The following is a 23268-nucleotide window of genomic DNA, read 5'->3' as shown; positions in this document are numbered from 1 at the left end:
TTCCCTTTGGTGGAATCTTTCCCTCTGCAAAACTGCACTTCCAGTTTTGCATATTACAGAAAGAAACATTGCCAGAAAAGATGAGCACATGGGTGCCTATTAACAAATGGTGAAGTTTCGCGTCCGAGTGAAGTGGCCCTTTAAAGGAATACTTCAGTCATCCACAATTGCACGACTATACCAACAATCCCCTGATAAAATATGAGACCTGACGGTAACGTTTCCGTCAAAAGGTAAGAAGTTTGTGAGGATGCGGCTCGTTTAAGTTGCGACAAAGTCACGGTAGCCACGGCCGAAGCTTCCATCCTTCTGGAACGACCGACAGGCCCTCTCTCGAGTGAGAGAGTGAGCGAGCGAGAGAGAGAGAAAGAGAAAGAGAGAAATGTTTTCAGCAGACGTCTCGCTTTCATACAAACAGAGAAAGAGAAAAGCATTAGAGGGAGCGGGAGCGGTGGGGAGACTGTATCTCCGGACAGCCTATTGATCGGCACCCGGCACACATCACCACAACTTTCACAAATTGCTATTGAGAAGTGACCTGTAATGCAATTACTGGCCAATCCAGGGCCTTTGCTGCCATCAATTATTAAACGCTGCCTGAGTCGCGGCCCTCTCCCGCTCTCTGCCGCTACCCGGCCACTGTGTCATTATCACATCTGCCGGCCGCCGGCACGCCAGCTGCCGCGGCCGAGCGCCCAACCAGATTTCCGACTTCCAAACTCGGCCGCAAATATCAGATGATGTGGCCGAGCGGCGGAAATCAAATTCCTGGCGGTTAAAAAAAGAAAAAGGTTGGTGAGGGAGGGAGAAATAAAGTGGATTTAGTTTCTTGTTTTTTTCTTTTTCTTTGCACACGTGAAAGACATTTACAGGACGGTGAAATCCATTCGGAGAAAACAGCGTGAATAACTAAATTGCGGCTGAGTTCTGCTTTCCGCTGTCGTCAATAGCAGCAGCAGCAGCAGCAGCAGCAGCAGCAGCAGCAGCAGCAGCAGCAGCAGCAAATCAATTGTTTCAGCTCAGATCCTGATACTTCTCACCATCTTCCAAGAAATCCCTCATCCCAGCCTCGACACACTGTAATTGCTCATAATTTCAGCGTCATGAGAAAAGAAGAGGGAGAGAGCAGCAGCATGATAATTGACCTTCGCTTTGAACCGACACAATCATCCTTCCCTGTGGAAAAAAAAAGTTACGGGGATGTTCGACTTTGGGATGAAATTCACGCCACATGTAAAAAAGTTTTCGCTGCACCGATCTGACGTCGCGAAAGTTGCTCATTCAAGCAATAGTACGTGATGGCAGTTTCCTCACCTCAGACAGTGTAATGGAGCAACAGTGGCAGCTGTGGGATGACTCGTTAACAGTTGGACACGGGATGAAAAATCTACGACTCAAATTCATCTGTTGTGTTTTAGTTGCATAGCAGAAATTTCATCGGAAAGACAAATATCCCTTTTTAGCGACTAGTGTGTCTATATACAAATGAATTATTTGTGCTCCACATTTACCTCAAAGTTCTTCATCACTTTGACCTGAGCACTTAGAAGCATTTTTGAAAAATGAATGGCAACTTTGTTTTTTTTGTTTTTTTAAATGAAAAGTCGCCCTGACTTCCAAAGATCAACGAGCGACCCCTGACCTGAGCGTTATGTCTGCGTTTCAACTCGCTGAAGCTAAGCCGTGCACGACGGCGGGATAAGAGCAACAGCTAGCATGATGCTAAAGAGCTGCAGGAGCTCCGCGAGGCCTCCAGGGGGGGATAAAACGGAAGCGTGGAGTGAAAAACTCTCTCTGCCGCAACGAAGCCGAGCGCGAGCCGTTGGGCCGCGGGAAGAAAAGGCGAGATGTGCTGCAATATTCCTTCAATGATCAATAAAACGCCACTCTAATAGATACATTATGCCGTCGCCGTGACTGATTTATTGGGGTTTTATTGCTTTTTTATCTGTTCGCTGTTCCTCCACGTTTAACGCGGGCGGTAAATTAACCGCACCGACCACGATAAAAAAAACAGCCACGCCGCCGAGTGCGGAGGGGGTTAAGTACACGGAGGAGTGGGTGGGGGTGGGGGGGTGACATTTATTTAGGAAAATGAAAAACTGGTGGAATATTTCACCCACGCTGCCGCCATCTTATCCGGGTGCTAAATCTTTGGGGCGCGCACGTGGCGAGGGTGCCATCAGGTTTTTTTTTTTAGTACTATTATTCTTATTATTGTGAAAGGCAGCTGCAGCAGCTGCTTCCATCCCGAGTGGCAGCGGCAGCCGCTGCCAGGTTCATTTCACTGCACAAGAGCAGCACTTTTGGGGGAAAATGGCAGCGACCCCAATCACGGCAGAACTGCGTGGATGATTTTCTCGCCACTTCAACAATAATGGGAACATCAGAGTCGTGTTTTTTTTTTTTTTATATATATACATATAGGGAAGGGCCGGGAAATGACTGTTTTTGTTTTTGTTTTTTTTGCTACTCTATATTCCGACGAGTACGCGTAAGAGTCCTAAATTGTCAGTGGAGGCGCTATGACTTGTAAGTGCTCAGCGGAGCGGGACGCCGAGGCCGCCGCCGCCGCGGATCAATAGGGAGCCAAGGGAAAGGACAAGTTGATTTTCAGGCTCTGACTGTAGCTCCAGCCAACAGCAGATGTGTTTTCAAGCCCTGGCGTGGCGCACAAAACCTTGCGGAAATGTTTGTGTCGCCCGATAAAAGCACTTCATCCGAGGTGTTGTCGCTTGTCGCGCAGGCGGCGGCGGCGGCGGCGGCCGTTGTGTTTTTAGATGGCTTATCTCACTTTTCCAGCCACTGGCTGCGACTCCTGAAAGAGACTTCGGCTAAAATGAGCAATTTGAAGCTGCGATACGATGAAAATTCAAAACATTTATGCCGAACACCACGGCGCTGAATCGATGTAAGTGGCTAAGGCCAACTTGATTTGCAAATTGTGTAATTCTGAGTTGTTGTGGTGTGGTTGTTTGAATCAGCATCAAATGCCCACTTGACAGTAATAGAAAAATAATGCTAAAATTCTTCTCCATTGTAGAGTTACAATGGGGGAATCTTCTTCACTCACGGTGCCATTTAAAGGAGCTACGTGTGAAATTCATCTGTTCAGGACTCAGTAAAAGGAAATTCTGCTCTGCACAGAACGAGGGGTGTCATGACATCTACAGGAGGAAGTGATGTCACAGCGCCCTCTGTGTGTGCCGCACTGCTGCTAAAAGGCAGCGGTGACACATCCTGCCAAAGGCAAAAATAGTTTCAATCTACAAGTAGACAAACCAACAGAGAGGAAACTGAGGAAACTCAGTCGTCCGGTGGCTGCACTACTGTGGACTTTGATGGACGACTTGCGATTCTGTTGTCTCCTAATTGGCTCAGCTAATGTTCACCGCACAGACGTTTTATGAGAATTGGATATGGTAGCACTGCTCTGCCAAGAAGTATTTCTACCATAGACGGCAATACGAAAATAAAAACCTGTAAATCTTTGTTTTGATAGGATGCCTCCGGCCTGAATCACGGTTCATAATAAATCATTCTATTTTGTGTTTCATGGACTTTTAATCTTTCTATGTTTTTTTTTTATAAGGGCCATAAAATCCACAAGAGTTTATTCCAAATGTGAAATCACGGCGTCGGTCTGTTCTGATTGGCTTATGATGCACTCTGATGCACCATGGGGGTCACAAAGGCACGATAGGAAGTCAGACGGGTTCTATGGGCCCCATTACGCAAAAGTCAAATTCAAGTTGTGTTGGACTTTATTGGCTTCGTGAGCAACTCCACTGGAATGAGCGGGCCTTCCTATTGGACGCCCGGGGAGCCGGTTTGTTTTGGTCTGCGCAAAACTGCATGGTCTGGCAGTGACATGATGCGGCGTACCAGCCTCCAAACTCTAAAGTAGCCTCCCTGATGCCACGCACGCCACAATAACCACAACATGGTTCTCTTGTGTCACTTTGCCGCCACTCTCACTCGCGTCGGCCCGGCTGGTGGTGACGCACCACTGTTGAAAGGGGTTTGTATTATTGGAAAGTGGAAAAGTGAAGCGCCACCTCCAGACAGATGTTTTTTTTTTTTTAATGCTCTCCCCTCTCCTCCCCCCTTCCGTTTGTACAATCTGCTCCGAGTCTCGCTTGGCGACGGGAGGTTGTAACATCAGGCCTGGAGCCTAATGATAATGGCAGCGCTCAGACTTTTGCATGACAAAAGATGGCGTGTGGGCTTCTAATGATCTCTGTTGTAATTGCGACACCATTCATGCTTTACCCCCTTAATGGGGGATTAAATGAAAGAGCGCCACATATGGATGGCCGAGAGTACACGGACACCTGGAAACTGGAACTATAACAGCCGGCCGTATCGTTTTATCGTCTGCGGCAGGAACCCGGGCGACGGCGACGTTAGCGGGGGACGGAGGGGAACGCGCCACCGTCGGCCTTTAAAGGAACGCAGCTGTTTGGCTATTTGGAATGCAGCCTTTCACCCCAAACAGAGCGCCAATAAGTCTCTAAAGTCCTAGTTTGTTTTTTTTTTGTCATTTTCTCCTTCAGCCCAAAAAAAAAAAGGAACTGTGGTGAACAGCACCAGGTTGGATGTGAAGGTGTTGGATGTTCAAGCTCGGGCTGAAACATTCATCTTGAGACCCCTAAAGTCCCCCAAAAAAACACTAAAAAAAGAAAAGGCACAAAGAGCTGCAGAGTCTTTACAGTCTTCATGGGGGGGTTAAAGTTGAAAAAGTTTATGACAAACCCCGATTCAGAAAAAAAGGAAAAAGAAAAAAACCTTTGAGCTGTCGCAGTCGTCCTGATGGCTCGGCTCATTTGAATTTTTATTGCAGGCTTATGACCTGCCAGATTCAGACGGGCCGCCGCCTCCCTCTCTCCCTCTCCCTCTCTCCCTCTTTCTCTCTGAGTGCCGCTCGGCCTGGACGCTGAACATTGTTTATTCTTTTGTTGAATTTTCAACTGCCAGCGCTGGCTGCCCTTTTCTTTGTGTGTGTGTTTTTTTTTTTTCAAATATAGACTTTTTTTCTGTTGTTGCACTGAGAGAAGTTGCTCTTTTACTTTATGGGTTTGCACCCACCCCCACAGAAAAACAGGGCTTTTCGGAGGCTTCACCTCCCTTCGACGCCTCCTGCTGGCTGAGCGCTGCTCGTCGTGTCAGGGGGGTGGGGGGAGGGGGAGGGGGAGTGGCGGGGGGAGGTCGGGGTATGTGGGCGAGGCCTTAATGGAAACGGATCATAAGTGAGCGCCGTCATCGCGCTCCCCGTTCAATCCTCCACACCTGGGGAGGCCGGCAGTAATTGACCAATGAGGGTGACTTGTGGAGAGAGAGAGCGAGAGGGAGAGAGAGAGAGGGAGAGAGCGAGAGAGAGAGAGAGAGCGAGAGAGAAATGAAAAAGCGTCTCTGAAAGTGGGTCGCAGGAGGGGCCAATCAATGCCATGGATTTCTCACTCGCCCTGGCGTTGTCTCAACTTTGGCTGGGTGGCGAGGGACGGGGTGAGACTGTACTGACCCCCCCCGTACCCCCACTCCCCACCTCACCTCACCCCCCACCCCTCCACTCCCCCTCACTTCGAAACCTGCCATCACCCGACACTCCCTCCTCGCTTCCTCCTGCTCTTCATTTACTTTTTGGTCTTCTCTGTTGTTTGTTTGCCCGCAGGCTGTGTGCATGCTCCATAATGTATGTGCCCGTGTGTGTGTGTGTGTGTGTGTGTGTTTGAAAAGCCCTCTGAAATGACACATTGATTCACAGTGTTCTATATTTTCTCATCTGGCTCACTATTACAGCGCAGCGAGTCAATTGACGCCGTATTTCTCTCGGGCGGCGCTGCTGCTCTCCCTTTTCTTTGAGTATCTGCCTATCGGCTCGGTGAATGGGTGTGTTGTGTTTACGAGGTGTGCTGTTGTTGCCGCCACCGCCGCCGCTCTGCGGTTACAGGCGAGCGGCTCCCAGCGTCGGCGCCGCGATAGTGTGTTTTCTCTTTACTCTGCAGAACGGAACGTGGTGTTAAGTATCTTGCTTGCTCTTAGTGTGTGTGTGTGTGTGTGTGGGGGGGGAGCGGGGGCGTGGCAGCAGCTGTGAGGCCTATACGGTGGATGTGGCAGCCCGTCTGAACGGATGCCAGGTCACTGCTTCGGATTTATAGTTGGTCAGTGAGCGCCAGCGTTTGTACGTGTACAGGAGGAGCTGCCGCTGCTGCTGCTGCCGCTGCTGCTGCTGCTGCTGCTGCTGCTGCTGCTGCTGCTGCTGCTGCTGCTGCCCGCTGCTGCTGCCGCGTCTCTGCACCCTGTGGTTTGTGTTACGTGCACTGCACCGTGGCTCCGGTTTTGCAATGCCGCCCGTGACCGACCCCCCCCCCCCTCTCCCCTCCCCCTGTGAAAACACACTCACACACACTCACACAAAAACCCACATGATATCAACACACACACACACACCCTCCCACTCGCGAGGACTTTTGCCAGAATCGATAGAGGCTTTTTAAAGCCTCCTGCGGTTGTGCGAGTCTGAAACTGGAACGCGGGATCACAAATATATGGCAGCCAGGGGCCCGGCGTTTGGGACGTGCCCTATTTTGGACTCCTCTCACGTCACTTTCTCCAAGACAAATAAATAATTAAATAAGCAGATGCCTCCTCGACGGCTGTCCTTAGCCCAGAGTCCTGCAGGACAGGCCAAACTTGTTCACGCCTAGTCGTCCTCCCCCCCCCTTCTATTCACATTTGTTTTGTGCATCTGTCAAGGAAACATATTGTTAAAAGGGTCAGTGTGTAGGATTTAGTAGCTGCCAACCATAAGAAAGTTTTCTGACGTCCCACTTGACTGGCATCTTTCTTCCATCAGCTGCGATATCAGGATAAAATCCTGCAGATCCCTCATCTCACCTGCTCTTCATGCAAATATATTAAAGCAGATTAGTCACTACTTTTCTTTAGTGACTCAGTGCACTGCCTGTTCTGTTTCCTACCAACGTTACAACGTGGCCCTTTAACGTGACAACGTCAGCTGATAATTCTAGTCTGTATGTCTACATTGTGTTGATGCTGGAAGAGTGAAGAAGCTGTCATGGCCTGTTGCACATTGTCAGTCATTATTCCACGATGACTGGCTGCCATTCAAACTCTCCATAGGTCTCAGACAGAACCCTACAGAGGTTGGGTCTTTAATATATAAATAAAGAAAACTTCCTATAAGGCGACATATGAGACAACATGGGAAACTCATGGCAGTCTGACAATTTACTCTATTTTTAATTAGTCTTTAATAGTGACAAAAAGCTTCAGCATGTTGACGATTTAATTACAAACTATTAATAATCTTCTACCATTATAATTGAACTTTTTATGTTGCATTCAGACTCAGATATTGAGGCCAATAACAGAAGCGGAACTCCGTGACCTCGCCGCCAACATTCGGACGTCCCTTCACTTCCCGCCGGGAGTTTTTCCTTCCCCGCTCAAACGCCCCCTCTTGAATAATTCCGCGCGTCCCCTGAACAATGCAGTGAAAACTGTTTACTGTGTCAGTGGCCTATTTAATTACGTTGGCAGAAACTTCATTCTCCATCAGCATAATCCTGTGTCGCCGCGGTCGCCGCCGCCGTGGCGGAATGAGCCGTGTGCGGGAACAATTTGTCATCCGTCGCGAGCGGTTCAATGTCAGCGTCGCTCTGACATCAGTGTTTCTGCTCGTGGCTTGTTTACCCAAAGTCTCTCTTGACACTGCACACACACACACACACACACAGATGCACGTGCACAGACACGCAGAAGGCAACCCTCGGCGGTTGCTACGTCGGAGCTACGCTAACAGCCCGCGGCCATATGCTTACAGGGCATTTCCGAGAGGAAACCTAATCCCCTCACTCTCCTGGCTCACCTGGCACGGGAAGAAAGGAGCTGAATTCATTTCAAAATTGGGACGTTTTCGGAGGGGGGCGGGGGGGGAGGGGGGAAGACGGTTGGTGGTGGTGGGGAGCATGGATGTATTATAAGAAGTGGATAATATGGCGGACTGGCAATATGGTGGCACACGGATTTTTTCCAGTGGCCACTCAAGGTACTGCAGCAAAAAAAAAATCCCATGGGCCCAAAAAGTATTGATCCCTTAGACCACAATACAAAAATAAACGCCTTTAAAACGGCTGACACGACGACTGTGACCCGAAACCCAATTCATAGCAAATCTTTCTATTGTAGGTTTTTCAGTTATGGTCTTTTAGTCATTTAAAAAATGATAAAGGCCAGAAATTCACTCGTAAAGAGTTTTTTTCCCCAGCGTGACGTCACAACGTCGTACGTGCTGCTGTGTCTCAGCTCGTTCTGATTGGCTGCGTCCTGACGCGTCTGTAAGTGACGTTCTCCAGGATCGTTCTGATTGGCCAAATAGATCATGTGAGTTACAGAGGCATGATGGGAAGGGACACTACTGCGCGTGCTCTACGGGCCCATCGATGCGGAAGTCAAAAACGTTCTTGCTGTATGCGTTGGTTGAGCAACTTCACTGAAATGAATGGGCCGCCATCTTGGATTCTGGGGGCTGCCTCTGAGTCCTCGCTCTGTCAACAGAGCCAATTTATTTTTGTTTTGCCACTTTCAAAAAAAAAAAAAAAACAACGTTTTATTTATTTATTTTTTCGAGCCCACCGGCAGCAGAAGACAACCTTTCTGCTTGGCTTCTCCCAATGTTCTGCTCCAGGGTTTCCTTCAGCGTCCGCAGGCCTGTCCCGCAGCATTACCTCTGTTTGCTTAACGCTCACCACTGATCAATGCGATCCTGCGACCGACCGACCGACCGACCGACCGTCCATCCTCCTTCCCCTCCAGCGCCGCCGCCGCCGGCTCGCCCAATTAGCGTCTCCCTCCAAAACAGGGCTGATTGCAAGCGACTGATTGAATTTATTTGCTGTGGAGGCGGCGGCGGCGGCGCAGGCCCGGCTCCTTAACGATGATTAAAGAAGGGACGGAAAGGAGAAAGATTGTCTTCGCGCCCATGTCTTCTGGCCCGTGCAAACGCGAGAACATCAATCTGCGGCGCCTTTTTGTCTGAAGACAAAACTCGCATCCTGGTTTTGGCCAAATATTTAATCTCTCCATCCATCCTCTCTTTCTTTCTCTGCGCCTCTATCCCTCCCTCCTTTCTCTCTGAATAACGTGCCACTGGGATGCGGGTGGATAAGGGTGAAAAAAAAAAAAAAAAAGGAGAAAGAAAACAGCGAGAGCGCGGATCCCCACTCCTCCGCTCTTCTCGGCTGCACGTCTGTGATGTCATAATCACTCACATCAAAGGCTGCGCGCTCAACACGGCGACTGTCAGCTTCCCTGGAGGCGTCATTAAAAACGAACAGAGCAAACTGAGCCAGACATGACAGAAACGCACCCAAACTTCCCCGTGCGCACGCACACACGCACACACATGAGGTGCGCGCCGATAAATTGCAGGTGCACGTGCGCACGCACATGAGAGAGGTGTCGCACGCCAGCTCACTCAGGAACATTTAATCCATGAAATCGCGCTGAAAAAAAAGGAAAAGTGCTTACAAGGCACGTCATCCGCGCGCACGTGGACGCGCGCGGCGGCGACTGAATACCCGTGCACTGGAACATGCGCGGAAGAAGTAGAGGAAGAAGTAGGAGAAAGAAGAGGAGGGGGAGGAGGAAGAGGAGGAGGGGGAGGAGGAAGAGGAAGAGGAGGAGGAGGAGGAGGAGGAAGAGGAAGGAAAAAAAAAATCCCCACACTGACGCTTCGCGCGTCAACATCGGAGCAGGATGTTAAAAATGGGACGCGTGTTTTCCGCCCCGGGCTGCGTCGTTGCGTGAGCGGCAACGTCGTCGTGATGCACATTTCCTAGCGCACACTTGTTGCGAGCGGCCGAGGCCACAGCGTGGACACGGCCTGCACACCAGGGTGGAACCAGGCCCACATCCACCCGCCAGGCCGCTTTTCATCCGTTTGCCTGCCTGCGCGCCTGTGTGTGTGTGTGTGTGTGTGTGTGTGTGTGTGTGTGTGTGTGTGTGTGTGTGTGTGTGTGTGTGTGCATGTTTGTGCGTGTGTGTGTTTGCCCACACACGTCGAATCAAACACGCACGTGCCCAGGCACGCACGCTCATTTACACAAACTGGAGGAAGGGCTATAAATAGCATCGCCTATGATGTGATGCTGTGTGTGGTTTTCTCCCAGTGGGTTTGTGTGTGTGCGTGTGTGTGTGTGTGTGTGTATGTGTGTGTGTGTGTGTGTGTGTGTGTGTGCGTGTGCGTGCGTGTGCATGCATGCCGTGTGTGTGTATGTGTGTGTGTGTGACTGTCAAAGTGAAGAGAGAGAGAGAGAGAGAGAGAGAGAGAGAGAGAGAGAGATAGTGTGCGAGGAGGGAGGCGGCGGTGGGGGGAGGAGGGGGGGGGTGATGAGGGGAAGAGAAGGGAGGAAGAGGAGGACGGATATTTAAAGGGATAGTTCACCCACAGCGGAAATAGCACCTCGTCGACACGAGTGGTTTCCGCTGCGATCGGAGGCTCTGTCTGCACTTTCTGAAGGAAAATAAAATACGAACTGACCGCTTGTTTGGAGTTTTTTAAGCCACTGTTGGCTTAAACCGGAATGAACGCAGGTGGAATTCTTTGACTCTTTGAACCTCTAGAATGGATACAGTGCCGACCAAACAGACAAGAGCTTCAATGTTGGGTGAACTACGCCTTTAAGGGTGGCCACGGTGGTGACGGGGGGGGTAAAAGGCCGCAATATGCAGCCGATGATGAACAAGTCATGACAAGTGTGCCCCCCCGCCCCCCTCCCCCCCAGTCTCCCCCGTTTTGAAATAAAAATCAGGCGTCACATGTTCAACACCAGCGTCTGCGTTTATGTGGCAGTGAGTGAGGCTCGTCTTGTCATGTCCCCCCCTCCCTCTCCCCCCACTCCCACTGCACCCCCCCCTCCCCTCCACCCCCACCCCTGGGTCGACACGGCGGTCCTTGTCTTACCCCTGGCAGGGTCTTCTGCTCGTGCAATGCATTCTGGGCTTTCAGGGCCGACTCTCTGGCACAGTAGGTGAGGAAGGCACAGCCTGAAACACAGCATGGGGGAAGTGGGGGAGGGGAGGGGGTGAAGGAGAGAGAGAGGGGAGATAATTATGTTATGTGTACTGGGGGACAGACATCGGGGAGGGGGAGGGGGAGAGCTGCAACCAATCACCAGCGAATAACCAAAAACAACACACACACACACACACACACACACACACACACACACACACACACACACACACACACACACACACACACACACACACACACACACACAGCGAGCCCGCAGCCATCACTGTGAAACTGTCTACACGGGCGCTCTGGGAATTCACCGGCGTTTTGTGTGCACGCGCCCGTGCACGTGAGTGCGCGCGCTCACAAAACGCCGGCATCTCGGGCGCCTGAATAAACGGAACATTCCTGTGTACACAGTGGCAATCCACACAAAATGAAGGCGGCAGCAGTGGCATTCAGGAAAAAAGAGAAAAGAGAGAGTGAGAGAAAGAGAGAGAGAGAGAGAGAGAGAGAGAGAGAGAGAGAGGCGACAATTTGCGGTGCCGGGGAGATATGCAACAAATTTGCGCACACTCGGCTCGGCGGGAGCCATTCCGCCCGCCGCACGCATCAAATCCGACCGAGCCCCCCCCCACCCCAAACCCTCCCCCCTCCCTCGCTGCCAGTCTGAAATAGCAGTTATCCATTTGTCCATCGCACTCCTCCGGCGCCCGCGACAAGGATAGACATTTCCCTGACAGCTTTCTCTCCCCCTCCCCCTCCCCCTCCCCCCCTCATTTCGCCGCCGCCGCCGCTTCTCTCCGCTCCATATGTTCCAAGACTACCCACAATCCCTCGTTTTTCTTTTTTTCTTTTCTCTCGTTGTTAGCACCTGGGCTGACGCGAGGGGGTGGAAGGAGGATGGAGACGTGAGGGGAGGGGGAGGGGGAGGGATGGGCCGGGGGTCTGGGAGGAGCCATGGGGGACGGTGTAAGCCGGTAGCCTCGCCACCTCCTGTTGACAGCCAGCCGCACGCCGCTGTCAGCCAACTGACAAACTGTCAATCTGCAGATCAAGGCTAATGATTCATGCGCCTGACAGCTTAATACGACGCTCGCCCAAGGAAATTGGACGGGAAAAAATAAATAAAGATAAATGCTGTAACGGCGGCGCGATTCAATTTGAGGCAAACATTTCAGGATTTTTTTGGGGCCGTCGACCTGAGTCGGCGGGGAAAATCTTCTCCTCAGAGGCCCAGACAGACAGACAGACAGACAGACAGACAGACAGAGCCGCCTTCAGCGGGATCTTGGCGGCGCCCTTGTCCAATGATAGCGAGCCGTTATGTTTACACCAAGAGCAGGTTCCGGTTGTGTTCCTTCAGTGCGTCTCGCGTGTGCGCTCTTGACTACAACGCTAGTTTGGGGTCCGGTGGCTTTTTGTGACATCACGGCCGGTGCGAGGAAGACGAGTGATGACGTGTGAGACCAGGAAGCAGGGATGGTCACCGTGCTGCTGGATCCCAGATGGAAGGAACAGACAAGCGTTTGGACGGTTCAGCCAACCAGGCCTGATTGCAACTTGCAGGTTTGTCAAACTCCCCAGAAATGAGAGAATTCCATCTGTTACCCCCGTGCACTCGCCCCAGTCTTCAGCGTGGGCTAAAACACACTTTCTATCTGGGACTCATCCCATTGTGATGTCACAAAGGTCACCGACGCCTCTCCCAGGTTGGCTATGCCTTGTTTCTGTCACCCTCCAAGCATTTGGAAGATTCAGGAAACTAAAATAGAGACATGTGCAGTTTTGTGGATTACTAACTGTGCCAGGCCGCTACGCTGGAAACCTGAACGTGAGTCAAGCTAACAGCATCGTTAACTAAAAAGAACAAAACAAAACAAATTAATCAGATGTCAGAATATTGTTATTTGAAAAAATCACTCCCGAATAAACGTGACAAAAACAGCGGAGCGGAGAGGTGCGACAGCGGCTGATTTCTCCTGTCGCTGTTTTGATTGAGAGAGAGAGAGAGAGAGAGAGGGAGAGAGAGAGAGAGAGAGAGAGAGAGAGAGAAACCTTCCTCGCAGACCGGCCGCTCCCTCCCGCCGACACTGAGACAAAAGAATTACAGTTTGTTCTGGGAACATCAAGGCTGAGCAGACGATTATCATAGACACTCACACACACACACACACACACACACACACACACACACACACACACACACACACACACACACACACACACACACACAGAGAGAGAGAGAGAGAGAGAGAGAGAGAGAGCACTACCACAGTACAGTTCTGAGGAAAAAAAGCTAAAAGCAGAGGAAGAAGAGCAGAGGAAGAGTGGAGCAGAGGAAGAGTGGAGCAGCCTCCTCTCTGCTCTTCCCTGCGATGCTTCTCTTTGTTGTTTGTCCCTTTTCTTTTTTTTCCTTCCTTCAAACCGGGATCAGTTTATAGTTGCGGTGGTTGCGCTCCATGCAGATGCAGCCTCGCCGTCCTTCCTCTCCGCTCGCCGCGTCTTTAACCCCGGGGTCGTCCTGATGGCGGGACACGGGGGGCGTTCCGCCTGTTGGTGTTTTTAATTACCGGGGCTCTCTCTCTCTCTCTCTCTCTCTCTCTCTCTCTCTCTCTCTCGCTCATTAGGCGGAGTGGGAGCTCGCCCATGACAGCTTGGCTACCTCCTCGTCCTCTCCGGGGGCCCGACGTGTTAACGCTACATGTCGACACCGTCCCACAGGAAATGCACGGAGAGAGGGTGGGGGGTGGGGTGGGGATAATTCACATGGCTGGTGCATGCACAAAAGAGTGCGTGTTCACGTCAGGCACGCGCACGTGTGGGTTGGATAGGATCAGGGTTGACACATTTCTTTTTTTGCACGGAACTAAAACATTGAAGGGGTCCTCTTAAAAACCGTCCTTATCAGCTCTTTAACGCGTCTTTTTGCGTTAGCGGCACAACAGCTCGCACAAAATCACAAAATATGACTACCTGTGAATTTCTATGTGGGCCGGCTTTGTCTGTGTCACAGCTCTGAAACAAGTCGTCTGGATTTTGCTCGTCTCCCTACGTCAGAATTCTCATTATCGCAGTAACACCTCTGCAGACCATTTGTTTTTTTCAAATGTGGGCGGGGCAACCACGCATGAGATCTTCAGGAACTCACTACTTCCTACTTGCCTCACGCGACTTTCAGCTTTTCTATAAAATCTTCTCATGCCAAAGCTGGACTTGCAACTTACAATCTAACGTTCATGTTTGTGTGCATATGGGTTAAAATGGAGGTATTTGTTTAATACACAGTCAAAATCAATCTGGGCTCCATCGAGTTTTGCTCCAGTGCAGCGATAAAACGTCAGTCTGTCTTTCTTTTTCTTTTTTCTCTCAGTAGAATCAGGACAAACATCATCCAGGCAGCAACTGAACGTCTTTGGCAAACGAATGAGGTTGACGATGGGAACAACGCTCTCTTTCAACCACACACCATATGTTCCAAAGAGCATAATTACATTAAAATGCAAATATTTCCAGTTACGCCTCGTCCAATCCCGCGACAGCTGATGTTTACCAGGAGCCTCCTCGCTCAGGTTCGCTTCCAGCTTCCCTCTCTGTCGACTTCCACAGGCGTCCTGCCCGCGACGCTCCATCACTCTCCTTCCCGCTCTGCCTTTTGGCTTCTACGCTCGTTCGTCTTGTTCTCATTCCCTACGTGCGCTCCAGCCGCAGCGAGCGCTCTTAAGCCGTCATGGCTGGAGGCTTCCCCCGTGACCTCGCAGTTTTAAAGTGCTGACCGCGTGCGTGTCTCCTGTTTAGGAGACCATCTCTGTGGCGTGCCGCACAGAACCCCCCATCAGTTTGCCCAAGAGGCAGAAGACAACAGCCAAGCTTACTGGTGCACATATGAGTATTCTCATTAAAAATACCCACTGCGAATATCCAACACCTGGATATTGTAGTGAGTAGTGCCGAGAGCCAAAGCAAATACATTATTTTCTGAAGTTAACATCACCCATGTTTTCTGGCAATTCCCTTTTATGATGTCACAAAGGGCCTGGACACCCTACAACACTACTAGTCAGGAGTTTGGACACACCTTCCGATGCAATGGTTTTTCTTTCATTTTAATATAGATTCTTATTCAAGGGATCTAAACAACGAATGAACGAACAGAAAAAGTGTGACATAACTCCAAAGCATTTCATACTTTAATTTCTTCAAAAAAGCCACCCTTCATATAAAACATTTAGCTAATTAACAATGCTTTCTTTGATACATCATTTCATATATATTGCTCATATATTTGATGTCTTCAATATGTATCTACAACAGAAAGCAGTAAAGATAAAGAAAAACCGTGGCATGAGAAGGTGTGTCCGAACTTCACTAGCTAGTGTATATTTTAGCAGGAGGCTGGCAACACAAGGCTAAATATTCTCTTTTGTGGAGATCTATAGAGGCTGTTGGACAGTGAATTGTGTCTGGCTGCGCTACTGCAGTCCAGATTCAAGAAATAAAGATCTAGTTAAAATGGGTAGTGACGATAGAGTGGTACCCAACCACGTTGTGTGTCTTCCAATTATCCAGTTGGCCAACTTCACAAACATCGAAATGGAGTCAAGCACACACTCACTTAGAGAGAGAGAGACATACACATCTGAAAAAAGAGATGAATAAATCCGGTCACGTTCCTCCGCTGAGTGTAATCACACATGTACGGCGGAGCGGGGGAGGGGGGCGCCGGGCAAACATGCGTGCACAGATGCTAACACGGCCACACGCGCGCTCAGATAAACACGGGCATGAAAAGTGACAGTCAACAAACGCTCCATTTATCATCATTGTCACAAGTCAGATGCTGGCAGCAGCTCCGGTATCTGACTAAGACCCATATTGGCCCAGGAGAGAGAGATAAGCTGTTTGTTTCTGCTGTCAATGCTGCCAATTTGGTTTCCCATCACTTCAAATTCAAATCAACAGCGGCGCAGAGGGGATCTGAGAGAGAGGGAGGTAGGAGAGGAGGACGAGGAAGAAACAAGGAGTGGCTGAGAGAGAGGGAGAGAAAACAGGGAGGAGAGGAAGAAGGGCATGGGAGCGAAAAGAGAGAGAGGGAGGGAAGGAGGGAGGGAGGATGGGTGAGGGGAAGGGAGAGAGTGAGAGCAGATAAGATCACCTAGCTCCTGTGAACACCATCCCCCTGTGTCCTACACTGGCTTCTTATCTCGGCCGCTGCAGACACCCTAAAGGGACACACACCCACGGAGAGAGAGAGAGAGAGAGAGGAAGGGAGGAAGAGAAAGAGAGAGAGAGGAGGAAGTGGAAGAGAGAGAGAGAGACAGAGAGAGGGGGGGGGGGACAGAGGAGAAAGAGGGGAGATGAAAGGAGGCGGCGAGGGAACGGCTGGGACCGCCAACACTTACTGGTGGGTGGGGGTGGCGGGCAGGGGAGGGGGATGAAAGGGGGAATGGGGGAGGAGGAAATAATAATAAAGAGACGGCAGCTCCAGCGGTGAAAATCCTCCGACTGTCACCTGGCCTCGTTTTCACAGCGGCTGAGACGCATCGCGGGGAGGTTTTCCGACCCCGTTCGACTAGCGGGAACATCTGCACGGCAGCTTCACAACACGGTGGCTGATAAGGAGCCAGACGCTGTCTGTGTGCCGATACCATAGAAGAAACACACATATAAATATCTATAAGGGTGTCGTTGGGTTGCAAGGTGCAAACCTTATTCGGTTGCACGTGTCAAATCAGTGATGTCAGGACGCGGGAGGGTTTCCAAGGTGCCATGTTGCAGATGAAGTCGGATTGAGGTTTTTTCCTCCGACACTCTCGATGAGAAACCTTGCATGAAAAATATCAACCGAGATAGAAAAGCACGTTGAACCCTGTGTTTACAGCCTACCTGCTAGAACCGGTGCAGGCAGGTAGGCTGGTAGGTAGGTAGGTAGATACTTCATTCATCCCATCAGGGAAATACTACGTAGCCCATAACTCACAGTGCACACAATACGTACACCATAAGAAGACAGCCATTCAATCAGTACAAGAATAACAATGTGAGTCTGATGGTGTTTAAATTGCATAGTATTCATAAATGGAGCTGCAACTAATGACTATTTTAATAGTTGCCTATTGAAACGATTAGTTGACTTAATAACTAGTCGGATAATTATGAAATTTCTCTTAAATTTAGCATGAGGTTGCTTTCATTATGTGGCAAATGATAAACACAAGAAAGACGGGTACTTCAATGAAAAATGCATCTTTTGTTCAACCTTGCAGCTGGCAGACCGGTTCATATAAAAATGTCCTACCTAAAGCCAATTGACAGGCACAGTGCTCAGTCAGTAGAGACATAAATGCATAAAAAGGTCATAAAAGTTAAGTTAATAATAGTTGTCCTGTATTTCTTCTCCGAGTGGGTGAAATGGGTCCTAGATGGCAGATGGTTCTAGATGTACTCTGCCGCCCCAACTTTCCAAAGTCTCCCCGAAACTAATTACGATCTCGCTAAACGTAAAGAAAAAAAAAAAAAAGGGGCGCTAATCCATCCCTGAGTTGGCGTTTTGCAGCGTTAAAGGACGCGAGCGAGCGTCGGCCCCCGACGCCACCCAAGACGAGACAGCCAGGGGGACGATGTTGCTGCACAGGATTCTCTAATTATCTTGCGCCTATTAATTCAGGGATTGTAAAAGGCTGGCATAAAAAAAAAAAAAGAAAAAAAAAAACTTCCTCCCTACCGCCCTCCATCCTTTTATTCTCCCAGCCACAGACGGAGGGGGCGGGAGAATTCCCAGCGATCATTTAAATATTTCAGGGGGTTCTTGGTGAGAGTCAATAGCGTCGGGAAGATTCAGCCGCGCCAGGAAGCGCAGCCACTGCAGCCCAAACTTTATTTGAGGCTGTCCAATTTCACTCAGTCAATTTATATATCTATATATATATATATATCTATATATATATATATATAGATATATATATGAAAAAATCTCAACGCAGCCTCCTCCGCCCTCGGCCCTCTCGCCTCAGTTCCGTCAGCACTTATCTCAGCTTGAAAGCTTTGACCGAGGAGGACGACCTTTGCTCAATAAACACAAGAATGTTTCTTTCCCGTCTTTTTCTCCCCCTCCCCCCTTTTAAAAAGATTGACCTTAAGACAAGAACGTTCCGACTGGATTTTTTTTTTTTTTTTTTTTTTTTTGTGAGTGCTGAGGCTTAGATAACACCCTTCAGTTAGACTCTTTAAAAAAAAAAGGGGGGAAGGGGGAGTGGCGGGTGGTGGTCTTAGAGTAAAGATGAAAATTCTGGACTTATTGTGTCTCAGACGGAGAGATAAAACCTCCGCGGTCCTTTCGGCGGCGCAAGGCGACAATGAGCAGCACTGGGCGCAGCAGCGGAATGCTAATAAGTCTCGTGTTAAACGGCGAGGAGGGGGGGGTGAGATAGTCGCCCTCCGCTCTCGCTGTAAGTGGGACACCCAAGATGAGCCATGTGATTGTTGCCGTTCAAAACGCCATTTAAAACGCCATAAAAATAAATGAGGAAAAAAGAAGTGAAAGTGGCTGCAATGCGGCTGTTTTTTTTTTTTCCCCGTCGTCTTCTTCTTCTTCTTCTTCTTCTTCTTCTTCTTCTGCCCTAAACTGCTGCAAGTAAAACGTTATGCAGCAGCAGCAGCAGCGACAGCAGCTACAGCAGTAGCGGCGAGTCGGAATTTCCAATCTCCCGGGGATTTTATTTTATTTTTGCATTTATTGAACCCGTTGGAAAACGTTCGCCGCCTCGGCGGGAAGGTTAGAGTTGTCCTCGTATATATTTACTCTAAATTGAAAAGTTTGGCGATGAATGAAAACTGCGCCTATCGCCTGCCGGATCTGGCCTCCGCCGAGCGAAGAGAAAGAAAGAAAGAAGGAAGAAAGAAGGAAAGAAAGGAAAAAGTCCAAACCGAGACAAACGGCCAGACGCTGTAACACAATAAAGTCCCTCATATTCTCCTGACCTCTGCCGACCTTTCGGATTATTGCCGGCGAACCGGGAGGAGGCGAGGAGACGGGAGATAGCGGCTATTTCGGGGGACACAACCCCAAGGTGTTTGGGAAAGATCCAACTTTTCTGTATCTGGGAATCTTTCATTAGCCGTCCCTAATCTCTGATTGGATGATTAGCGTCCTTGCCCCCCCCACCCCCAAAAAAAATATCAACGTCACCGCAACTTTTCTGTAAATTAGCGCTCAGCCGCCTCGACGCTTCGACCCTCCAGTGCTTTTCCTTTTTTTTTTTTTTTTTTTTACCCCAACACGGTGTAAAACAGGCCTTAAAAAATTCAGCAGCCGTTGCTGTTGGAGACTAATGAACGGCGGCCGATACTATTTCAGCCCGGCGAGGCCGAACTCCGCAGCCGCTATTATGAAAGAGGAGGTGAATTAATTTATAATGGAGTGTAATAGCGGTCCCAGCTCTCCTATAGGCGACTATGCAGATCCCTCAGTCCTGACTTCGGGGGGGTGGGGTGGGAGGAGTGGGGGGGTGGGTGGGGACACCGGCAATCTGTAATCTAGAAACAGGCGGAGTGCCGCAGCGAGGGAGCCGGCGAGCCAGAGGAGACGGAGCAAAAGTTAATAAGTGGCTGATGAAACTCGGAGGGGCAGCGCTGCTGTACATCCGCTGCATTTACCCCCCGCCCCCCCCCCCCCCCCCCCCGCCCCCCACTCCCCCTCCTCCCGCCACCGTCGCCGCCACCGCTGCCTCCCGTTAGGAAAAGAAATGAAAGGAAAGTGCAGCAGGTCACGGTAATTTCGAAAAATAGCGACTCGGTTAGAACTAAATGACTCGAACATCGTCAAAGTTATTACGCTGCAACTGCTGCACCCGCAGCACGCTGAGTGACCAGAGGGGGCGCCGCATACGGTTTTTCCCCCCTGCAAAACAGAACATTAACCACCCCCCCCACCCCCCCAAACAAAAAATCAAATATAAATCACAACAACAAATGAATGTTTTTTTTTTTTTTCTCTAAAGCCGCAGCGCTCTGAGAAATACACCTGAACTCACGGCAGCAGAGACGCCTCGATAAAAATAATGATTCACGACGGATAAAGATAAAGACTCTTGATGACGCTGCGTTACAGCGGTAAACAGAGGGAGATTAAAGAACGAATAAACTACGTAAATAAATAAATAAATAAATACAGACAACCCTGCAAGACCGGGAGGGTTGGACGGCTTCCATATTAAAATGCGCCTCTTAATCCAGAGATTACAGGTATTAACAGCGTGCAAACTTCACATTTTCCCACACACTTTGGTGCTCTTTCACACTGCAGGTGCAGGGGGGGGGCAAAAAGCAACAAACAACAACAACAACAACAACAACAACAACAACCTACAGCCGCTGCAGAAAACATAAAGCTGGACGTATACGTTAGCCCTGTGCGTGTGTGTGTGTGTGCGTGCTGTGGCGCTGAGTCCCTAAAGATAACGGGTCCCATCTCCTGTCCAGCACCCCCCGACCCCCCTCTCCCCCACCCCCCCCCCAAACCCTCTCCACACCCCCCGAGTGGCCGTCTCTAAGCTGTGCTAATCGATTGGCGAAGGAGGAAAAAGGGCCGGCTTTAATGTGTTGCATGTGAAGGATTTACTGGAGAGCAGAGCCACTGAATCAATGGTGTAGAAAATGCATCATTAGTACGGTGTCGTCCCACCACACCACCCAGAGACTGCACACAACACACACGCACGCACGCACGCACACACACACATGACCACCTTAACACCCCCGCATCCAGCCTCTCCTGGGAGGACTGGGATGGAAATCGTACACAGTTTTACACACACACACACACACACACACACACACACACACACACACACACACACACACACACACACACACACACACACACACACACACACACACACACACACGTGACATTTGAGATGCATGGGAAACCAAATTAAACGGCTTCCTGAACCTGAACCCTGCAGACACTGCTGGAAATGCCCCCCCCCCTCCCCCCCCCCTCCACCCCACATTCACATTCACAGCCAGGTGTTGTCACCTGCTTTGTTTTTATTCCTTTTGTTTCCAAGGAAGGCCCAATAAAGCAACTTTAGCAGGAGATTGTAAACAGAGGGTTAAATATGCTGGTTTTAGTTCATTTTAGTTTTATTCATTTTTTTGATAATGAATTTTGTGAGGCTGCTTCACTGGAGTCTGGGGTGAAAAATAAGACTGTAAATGGGCAAAATCTGGGATATTTAATCATGCTGAAACTACTGCAGAGCAGTTTTCTAATAAAAAAAAAGGTTGTGTGTGTTTGGATGAATAGATTTAGTTTCAGATAGGAGGCGAAGGAGGGCAAAAGTCGCAGCAACATTTAGAACTTTTTTGTCTTCCTTGGAATTCTTCCCATGCTTTCAAATGTCTGTGGCAGTGGTGTGTGTGTGTGTGTGTGTGTGTGTGTGTGTGTGTGTATGTGTGGGAGTGTGTGGGGGTGGGTTGGGGGGGGGTCCAGATCATCCCATCCAGGTAACAAATGAGTGGATAAATCTCAGCCCTCTACAGGTGAGTCATGTATCACCAAGAAGACAAAGCGCTCTGATTCTATCAGGGGAGAGGGCCCACAGTCCCACGGTCCCCTGGTCCCATGCCCCCCTCCCTGCACACCTCCTTCCCCCCCACCCACTGGGTAAAACACTTACAGGATAAACACTCCCATTAATATTCCTCCGTGTGCTTCTCCTCTCCACTGTCCTCTCCCCGCGTCCTATCATCCTGCCGAGGCGGACATCCCGTCCCTTCCTGTCCCTTCCTGTCCCGTCCCGTCCCGTCCCGTCCCGCCCCTTCCCGTGCCGCCAACCTGCTGCGGGATGAAGACGACGGGATGATCCAGACGCAGGAAGTGCTGCTGGTGGTGTCTGACATGAATCATGACACCTCCTGTTGTGCTGTTGTGGATAGAGGGAAGCGAACGAAGGGAAGGGAAGGGAAGGGAGGACAAGCTGCCTTCCTCCTGCGGGGCTCCCATTGATTCCCGAGACTTAATTGGGTTTATTAGCCAAGATGTTGGGCCCCGTGAGGAGGCTCCCAGAGGCCGCTCATGCCCCCCCCCCCCCACACACACACTCCCGCCCCTCACACCGTCGCCCCTCCCCCACGCCCCCTCCTCCTCCACCTCTACATCCCCACTCCTCTGAAGGAGAAAGCCTGCGTAATTGTTTTCCCTCCATCTTCTGTGTCATTGTCAGATGGGTCCTACGGGATTATTAGCAACCCCAGGTCCCTCAATAATTCATCCAGAGCTATTTATACACAGATGGAGAGTCCTTCTAAAGTCTCCCCCAGTGAGCTTATCTGATGCCCAGGCCGACCGACCGACCAACAGACATAGAGAGAGAGAGAGAGGGAGGGGGAGAGAGAGAGAGAGAGAGAGAGGCGAAGGCAAGCGGTACAACGAAGAGGTGTAAGGCCGAGGAAAGAGAGAGAGAAGTGAATGATTTCAAAGAGGGCAAGGAGGGCGGCCACCGCTGGAAGAAGAAAAGAAGGGACGGCAAAAAGCCGGTCGGACTGTGCGTGAAGCGGCAGCGGGTGGAGGGGGCGGAGACACGGCGACCATGTTTTCCAGGAGCACGTCGAGTTTCAAGGTGAAACTCTCTCGTCTGCTTTGCCAAAGTGAACAAAAGCGCCGTCCCGGGAATAGCACACACACGCGCACGCACACACACACACACACACACACACACACACACACACGCACACACGCACACACACACACAGTAATGGCTTTTAATCCACCGCCCACCCCCCCCCCTTTTTTTTTCCTCCATTTAACACAATTAAGATGTTTGCAAAGCTAACATGGGCCGCTGGTCGCTACACAGGAAGGACAGATGAAAGGCGTCGGGGGGGATTTTCCATATGCAGAGTAAACACGGTTATCCGTCCTCTCCGCCGTGTCGGAGCGTAAGACCAACAAAACAGCGGCGCCGGCCGTTTCTTAAATCACCTTATAATTCAAACATAACATTAACGCATTAGCATATTAACATTAGCCGCATTAAGCGCCTGCTAATCCCAAACAGCTAGCGGGGTGGGAGGGAGGGGGGGGGGGTGCAAGGCTGAGGAATCTCAGGCTTTTAATGGCTTTGGCCAGATACCTGTGTCCCTCCGACCGCCTGATGAGCGGCAGCTTTTCTTTTTTCTGCTGTTTATCGGCCGGCTAATGAAGCCTTTGGCGGAAAGTTGAT

General features: G+C 50.2%; 1 protein-coding gene across 1 annotated transcript in view; it reads right to left on the bottom strand.

Moving 5' to 3' along the window:
• celf4 (CUGBP, Elav-like family member 4) overlaps positions 1-23268 on the bottom strand; it is a 91473-nt gene that overhangs the window by 54957 nt on the left and 13248 nt on the right. The window contains exon 2 of the mRNA XM_076014341.1: positions 10988-11070. Coding sequence (XP_075870456.1) covers positions 10988-11070 — 83 coding nt within the window. The remainder of the gene's footprint in view (positions 1-10987; positions 11071-23268) is intronic.

The sequence above is a fragment of the Nelusetta ayraudi genome, unplaced genomic scaffold, assembly GCF_046127955.1.
Source record: "Nelusetta ayraudi isolate G7.1 ecotype Tasmania unplaced genomic scaffold, CSIRO-AGI_Nayr_v1 ptg000168l, whole genome shotgun sequence".
Classification (NCBI taxonomy): domain Eukaryota; kingdom Metazoa; phylum Chordata; class Actinopteri; order Tetraodontiformes; family Monacanthidae; genus Nelusetta; species Nelusetta ayraudi.
This window is presented reverse-complemented; position numbering and strand designations above follow the sequence as displayed.